A 7,652-nucleotide genomic window follows, 5' to 3' on the forward strand; every position below is an offset into this window, starting at 1 on the left:
TTCTCTCTCATCGCACGAAAATCAAACCCAATAATATTAAGAACATGTTCTTCTTGTTTTCTACATGCACTTAGCTTATTGGAGTTGAAAGTTTTCACTCTACCTTATAATTTATCTTGGAAAACCCGCGTGTACACTTATTTGTGGACGGAGGGAGTATATGATCGTGTCACCTTACTATTTTTTCTTGTGTGTAAATGGTTTGAGCTGTTTTTTTGGATTTCACAACAGAAAAAATCCGAGCATGTTTGGCAACAAATTTTTTGTTGTATTTTCTCTGTAACACTGCTTGTTCTGAGAGAGGAGATTATTGGCTCTCGGGACGCCACTGGTCCCATTGTTTTGAAAAAAAATAAAAATCACATTAAGGAGTTCAATTTTTTTGATAAAAACTCTTGCGTAGGAAATTATTTATCCCATAAACGTGCAAGGCATCAATTGCAAATACTTTATGTCTCGAGCTACACGAAAATGACAAATCGTGTGGATGTTCCAAAAACTGAGCTTGTTTACACTATTATCGAACAAACACACTTTGGAGTATCAATAAAGAAAGAGGTATGGACCTCTTTTTTTTTTCTTTCCCAAAATATTGTTTTACGAAAGCCAAGCAGCCTCAGAATTGTTTTTGGCTCCTCATGTATTTTTACCGTTTCTCCCCCGGACAGAGATTTGGTGGATATGGGCACCAAGGATCCTTTTTTAGGAAAGTAATTGAAAATTTAGAAAATAAATTATGATGTAGCCATTATTGTATCCCAGAAGCCTGTAAACTTTCAACTGAAAATAAAATGTATTCCTATTATTTTGGAGACTTGAATAACTATACTCAGATTCACACATTTGTTATTTTTTGGTAGCTTAGAAACCAAAACATTGTAATTGAGATTTTCAACGTTTGCGGGATACATCATCAACTTTTTATTAATTTGTTTACACAATTTTTTAAACACAAGTATAGTATATGATTTTCTATTTTTTATACAAAATGACTTTTCGTCTCCTACAGATGAGCATCAAGAAATATCCATTTCACAATTAGAACTACTACTACTGTAGCGACGCGTGTCCATCACGTTCTGGCGTTGTCCAACCACTGGGCAGTGGTGCAGGTCCAGCGGCAGCTAGCGGGGAGCCGCGTGTGACGCGACGTGCCGCGTCGGCGGCGCTCCCAGCACGACGTCGCTGCAGTAGGGTCGAGGGGCACAGCCACCGCAGGTCTCCGCTGGCGCGCGAGCCCTACCCATCATCTTCCTTCCCCACGATCGACCGGCCAACCAGCGCGGCGACGACTTGAAGGCCAACGAGCGAGGTCATCCATTCCATAATACAAATAGCCCCCACGGACACCGGAGCAAGCAGCGTCGGCAGCAGAGAGATTCCCCGATCCGATCGAACAGAATCCCCCGGCCGATCGAGATCCAGCCATGGCGTCCGGCTGCACCTTCCTCGAGATCCTCATCGCCATCCTCCTCCCGCCGCTCGGCGTCTTCCTCCACTACGGCCTGTGCAGCGTAAGCCATGTCCATCTATGACCATTCTTGTACTCTTTCCCGCGATCCTGCTAGCCTGGACTGGATCCCTTGAGAACCCGTCGTATGGGTGCGTGTATCGGGTTTGGTTTCCGGGTAGATTCTGGGAGTCGCCGCTAGCCGCCGATCGAGTAGCCGGCGACCGGTGGTTCGAGAAAATACTGGGGCGGCGGCGGCCCCGCTTGCAGGAGCTGCAGTTCCGGGGCGTCACAACATGCTGCGCGCTGTCCCATGATCTCGGCGCGAGTCGATTGCATCCATTCCTGTTCATCTGTGTTCCCTGTATCGTGGCGGCTACACCATTCAGTTGCCGTTTGCACGACCACGTTTATTTTCCCCTTTTGTTCAGCACACACTATGGTTTATGCTGATGCTTAGTGTAAACTTTAGTTTCCGAGGATCATGTATTTCAGCCCCTTCTGCCATGCCATGCCAAACGGCGCAGGTTCCGATTCTTAAAAAATACGCTTCTTGGATATGCTTACCTGATGTGGTGTAGACATAGTAGTAGCAGTGTAATGGGGCTCACGTTTGGATTCTTACCAACATCAGTATAATCATGATGATGATATTGCGCTCTTGAATTGGTCACATCTTAACTCATTTTCTTTAGTAATTCAAGTCGAGCCATAGAGGCACAGCCAGCACTATGGTACTCGTATCAGCCTTGTTTTTAGTTAGCCTTCCCTCTCAGAATAGTGAGTTCTTCCAATGATCTGTTGGGTTAATCTGCAAGTTTGGGATGGATGGTGATGTAAAACAGCACATCAAACATGTTCCGTGTTGATAATGATACTAACAGTACTGATCTTCATTCCTTTCTGTCCTTTAACAGAAGGAGTTCCTCATCAGCGTGCTGCTCACCATCCTCGGCTACATCCCCGGCATCATCTACGCCGTCTACGTGCTCGTCTCCCGCAGCGACGAGCAGCCCCAGGGGGACTACTATGCCGTTGCATAATTAGCCCGCTGTAACAATTCTGTAATGATGGCTTGTACTTTGTGATGAACCCGCCATGTCAAACCGGCGTTTTCATGTATTTCCTTCCTTCATCTGTATTGGTTTTCTAGCATGGCTGCGCGCTGTACAAACTAGCCATGATCTTGCTGGTCTCCTGTGGTTCCGTCGGGCATTTCTGCAGCCTGTTTGAATGTTTGAACTGTGGTCTGGCTTGTTTCTTTGCTCTGTAATTCTGATACACCTGAATAAATTTGAGCTGTTGGCCCTGTTTGGGTCGTCTGATGACTGATGGAGTGTTGGCTCGACTCTTTTCGTCTCGTGCCTGCTATCTGCAAAACGTTGCTACCCCTACCCCCTCGTTCCGAGAGAGACTTTGGCGATTAGGGCTGCCCTGCCTTCCATTAGCGGCGTCGCCGATCTACCTCGTCTCCTATGGTCTTTGAGCCATGGAGGCACGGTGGATTCATCTACCTCGTCTCCTATGGTCTTTGAGCCATGGAGGCACGGTGGATTCTAGTCCTTATCGGTGGGGCGATGGCAACCTCCTAAAATGGATTAACGACCTCCCATGTCTAGCCTTCGTCATATAGCAGTCGCCAGAGGCGTGTGACGGTTTGTATTAGGCGGATATCGCTTGATTTCTACGCTTCTCTTCATTAGCGATGATTGATGTTCTAATGTGTTGGTCATTTCAGGTCTTATCACGATGACTTTCTCTATATTTATCCACTACAATAAGCTCTACGAAATTTGGTGGACTTGGTATTAGGAACCTCCACTTGCTTAATGAGGCGCTCCGTATGAAACGGCTTGGTTTTGTCGTACATCAAATGAGAAACCATGGACTTGTGATCGCTTGCCTTGCTCGGATAATGCTAGAGCCATTTTCCATGGACTTGTGATCGCTTGCCTTGCTCGGATAATGCTAGAGCCATTTTCCACGCTTCGGTGATGCCTGTGCTTGGTAATGGCGAGTCTTGTCTTTTTTGGCAAGATAAGTGGATTGATAACCAAAGTGTCGACATGATTGCGCCTCTACTTCTTAGTTTTGTGGACAAAGGTGTCCTTCGTTCTCGCACGGTGGCTCAAGGGTTGGTTGCACACCTTTGAGTTCGTGACCTCTCCGCGGGCCTTTCAGTTCTGGCTTTGGTGCAATATCTGCATCTATGGAACAAAATTGCTGGAGTGCATCTTCTCGAAGATGAGGCCGACTCTTTCAAGTGGATTTGGACTACATCTAGTGACTTCTCGGCCAAATCGGCATACTTGGCCTTCTTTGATGGTCGCACTCTATGGCCCTTACATGACCTATATGGAAATGTAGGGCTCCTCTGAAATTCAAGTTATTTGCGTGGAAAGTGGTGTGGAACCGCTGTTGGATGGGTGACAGAAGATTTCGCCATGGCCTATCTAATGACGACTCCTGCACCTTTTGTCTTCAACACTCTGAGACAATTGAGCATCTTCTTCCGCAATGCCCTTTTTCGAGGAGCATTTGGTTTGAGGTCCCGAGAGGTCTAGCTCGGTCCTCTCTTGCCCCGTCTGCTGGGGATGAGCTCCTTGATTGGTGGCCGCGGGTGCTCAACACGTGGCCCTCCAAACTCTAGCCTCAAGCGCGTTCCCTTTTCCTCCTGGTGCTTCGATCTATTTGGATTGAGAGGAATAATCGGATCTTCAAAAACAAGTCAAGGACGGAAGCGCTTTTGTTAGATGCTATCGTTGAAGAGGCGGACAGGTGGAAGCTCGTGGGTTTGTTGTGAGTTTTTTCTCTCTTTAATGCGAGTGATCTGTGTTTGGGGAGTTGTAAATTGGATACTTATATTTGGTTCTTCTCCTATCTATATAAAAAAAGGCGTGCTTTCTCGCGCGTTCCTGAAAAAATAAGCTCTACCATAACAAGTTTTGCCGAGTAGAAGGATGGCAACACATCTTCAACTCATTCGTATGCTGGTAGTCGGTGGACTTTTCCAAAAAAAAAAAAGAAGATGTTGATTATGACTGACCGTGTGAACAGAGCACTGCTCGTCTGTTTATTTCGTTGAAAGCTCATGTTCGTTGGTTCGAGGTTGCTATCACGTGTACCACGAGATGGTTCAAGTCCTCTCCATCGCGCGAACCCCATCCGCTCCGCTGTCCCTCCTCGTAGCGACGACGAATTAAAGGCAAACAAAAACGCCACGCATACAAAATTACAAATACAGTGCCCGCGGAGACCGGAGCACCGGCAAGAAACAGAGCCTCCCTCCCCAAGGCCCAATCTCCACCCCGATCCGATCGGAATCCCCGAGATCCAGCGCCATGGCGTCCCGGAGCTGCACCTTCCTCGAGATCCTGCTCGCCATCATCCTCCCGCCGCTCGGCGTCTTCCTCCACTACGGCTGCTGCAGCGTAAGCCCATCCCTCCCTCCCTTTCCCCTTCGCCCCTCTTGTTCTGGATCCACGCGGTGCCTACGCAATCCGGGTAGATTCAGGCAGACTAATTTCTTTTTATCAAGGCCAGCCGCCGATCGGTAGCAGGCGGCCGGTGATCCGAGACTGTCCCCGAACTCGTGCGATTGCATACGTTCCTGTGTTTCTTTGTTCCCTGTCCTGTATGGTGGCGGATACTGCGTCCAGTTGTGGTTTGCCCGACTACCCTTTTTCACCCCTTTTGCGTTCACTGTCAGATAGCACACAACTGCATGCTTGTTAGTCAGTAACACACTATGATCTGTGCTGATTCTTACTCTAGTTTGTAAGGATCACGCAGCCACTACTGTCATGCCAATCAGGGCAGATCAGATTTTATTTTTCAAAGTTTCTTCAGTACAGACCTGACTGAAAGTATAGTCGTCCATATGAGGAACTATGTAGGGTGCATGGGGATCATGTTCGGAGTTTTACCCCCATTACAACTGATATATATTCTGGTCTTGAATTCGTTACGTCCTACCTCGTGTTTCAGTTATCCAAGTCTGAGCCATAGGCATAGCTATCACTATGGCAGTATAGCTTGTGTCCAGGATCAACGTTTATTTCCTGTCAGAAGACTGGGCTGTTAGGATGATCTGCTGTTACCGTCAGATCGGTGACTTGTTCTGATGCTCAGCTGGATTGATCTGCAAGTCTGGGATCAATGGATTGGTGATGTACAACATTGCCAACACGTTTGGTGTTGGTGGTTGTACGATTATGACAGTATTCTGTTTGTTCGAAATCTTGACAACAGATGGAGTTATATTTTTCGCGATCTTAACTGTATGATTGTGACAGTGTTATATTTTTTTTCAATCTTGAATTGGTTACATCCTAACCTCGTGTTTTAGTTATCCAAGTCAGAACCATAGACATAGGTGTGTTGGAGGGTTGTGTGCTCTGCCTTGGTCTTGTTTGATCAAAGGCCTGATCTTGTTAATTGGTTGCTATCTAATAAAACTAGTACTATGGTATGCCTGTGGCGTAACTCTTGAAAAAATAGGAGCCAGAGCCGTACGCTTAGCCAGCACAATAGAAGTAAACCTTATGTCAGAATCACAGTTAATGCCCCTTGCAAAGAGAGTGAGTTCCGACGATCTGTTATTCTGTTATGTTAACCCTAGAACGAAGTTGTTGCACAACTGTACAAATACGTTGGTGTATATTCTCAACCTTGACCACATACTGACAGTGTGGCTCTTCCTATCAAACAGATGGAGTTCTGCATCTGCCTGCTGCTCACGATCCTCGGCTACATCCCCGGCATCATCTACGCGGTCTACGTGCTCGTCGCCCTCGACCGGGACGATTACCAGAGGGAATACTATGCTGTTGCTTAGCCCGGTGTAACTCTGTAATATCCTCAGCTTCGGCATGAATCCGCCTTATCAAACTTGTATACTGTGTAATTTTCGTCTGGATTATTTGGCATGGCTTTGTGCTGTATAGACCGGTGCTACTCCATGGTCTCGTGTGGTCCAGTCGGGCCTTTCTGCAGTCTGTTCCAATGTTTAAACCGTGGTCTGGTTTCAGTGTTGTGTAGTTCTGATGCAACCCAATAAACTTCAACCCTTTGGGTTTATTATTGGTGTGTGATGTGTATTGCCGGCCAACACTTGTATCTATGCATAACAGGCATGCCAATACCAGTGTTTTCTTCTTCATCTGCTTCTTCAGCTCAGCCGACCTCATGTATACATCAGTTTAACCTGATTGCTGATAGGGATGAATTATACCACCCTTGTGTTACATGTGTTATTTAGATACTTGTTACATGATCTGTTCGTGGGTATGGTTTCGAAAAGCTGACCAGTTATCATTAAACTAGCACCAACACTGTAATTTCATCTTCGACATATCATAGGCATGCATTTTGTAAACCATGAGGTCAGCGTGCTGTCTGCCTGCATCTTGATTCATGATGGCTGTGGCTGCGCCGCTGCGGCATTTGCTCGGTTGTTTCAGTAGTTTTGCCGGCTGCTGGCATCGTTCTATAGGTTGATTTCATGATGATGAGGGTGGTGATTCGATATGGTTTTGGTTTAGCATTTGCTCCTCGGTTTCGTTTGCTCAAAGGTCCTTTCTGGCCCGTGTGTATTATTTGTGTGGCTACTGGCTAGACGGTTCCGATGGACAATGCTGTATAATCAAGGGAACTAGAAAATTCGTTGGCACTGTTGTATATGTACACTCCTTCCGTTTTAAAGTAAGTGACAGCAAGTTTATTTAGATTCGTATGTATTTATTTAATACATTCCACCAAAACATGTCTGCATATATGTATATTTAGATAAATTTACAATACGGAGTACTTATTTTAAAACGGAGGGAGTAGGCAACATGAAGCGTTAAGTCAATCATCGCAGGACGGACGGGCGACCGATGAGTGGAATCTTTGCACGGGAATCGATCGTGATTCGTGTGGTTAGCGTGACAAACACGAACTCGGCAGGGCATCGTAGTGGTCAGTCGGCATCAGTGCTGTGTGTCTTTCTGCTGCTACTGACCTCCATCCATACACCTGGCCGAGGCGCCAGGCGGGCAGTGTTCTATGTGCCGACTTGGGTGGACGCCGTGCTCTAGGTGCAACTGCATGCGGAACCCCTTTTCCGTCAGGGCAATGCTACCCCTTGTGGTGGTTTCAGTCCGGACATGCACCAAATTTCCATGTGGATAATCCATAGACTACGAACTTTTGTATATGA

The 7,652-nt window shown here is 46.5% G+C and overlaps 2 protein-coding genes across 2 annotated transcripts; both read left to right on the forward strand.

Annotated features, from left to right (window-relative positions):
- Window positions 1–1,312: 1,312 nt before the first annotated feature.
- Window positions 1,313–2,555, forward strand: LOC124655241 (hydrophobic protein OSR8-like). Its single transcript, XM_047194168.1, has 2 exons — window positions 1,313–1,514; window positions 2,368–2,555. Exons 1-2 carry the CDS (start codon window positions 1,428–1,430, stop codon window positions 2,491–2,493), a joined length of 213 nt encoding a protein of 70 aa, XP_047050124.1. The 5' UTR covers window positions 1,313–1,427; the 3' UTR covers window positions 2,494–2,555.
- A 2,185-nt stretch (window positions 2,556–4,740) lies between these two features.
- Window positions 4,741–6,547, forward strand: LOC124655240 (hydrophobic protein OSR8-like). The gene is made up of 2 exons (XM_047194167.1): window positions 4,741–4,881; window positions 6,162–6,547. Exons 1-2 carry the CDS (start codon window positions 4,792–4,794, stop codon window positions 6,285–6,287), a joined length of 216 nt encoding a protein of 71 aa, XP_047050123.1. The 5' UTR covers window positions 4,741–4,791; the 3' UTR covers window positions 6,288–6,547.
- The last annotated feature ends 1,105 nt before the right edge of the window (window positions 6,548–7,652 follow it).

This window comes from Lolium rigidum, chromosome 5 (genome assembly GCF_022539505.1).
Source record: "Lolium rigidum isolate FL_2022 chromosome 5, APGP_CSIRO_Lrig_0.1, whole genome shotgun sequence".
Lineage (NCBI taxonomy): Eukaryota > Viridiplantae > Streptophyta > Magnoliopsida > Poales > Poaceae > Lolium > Lolium rigidum.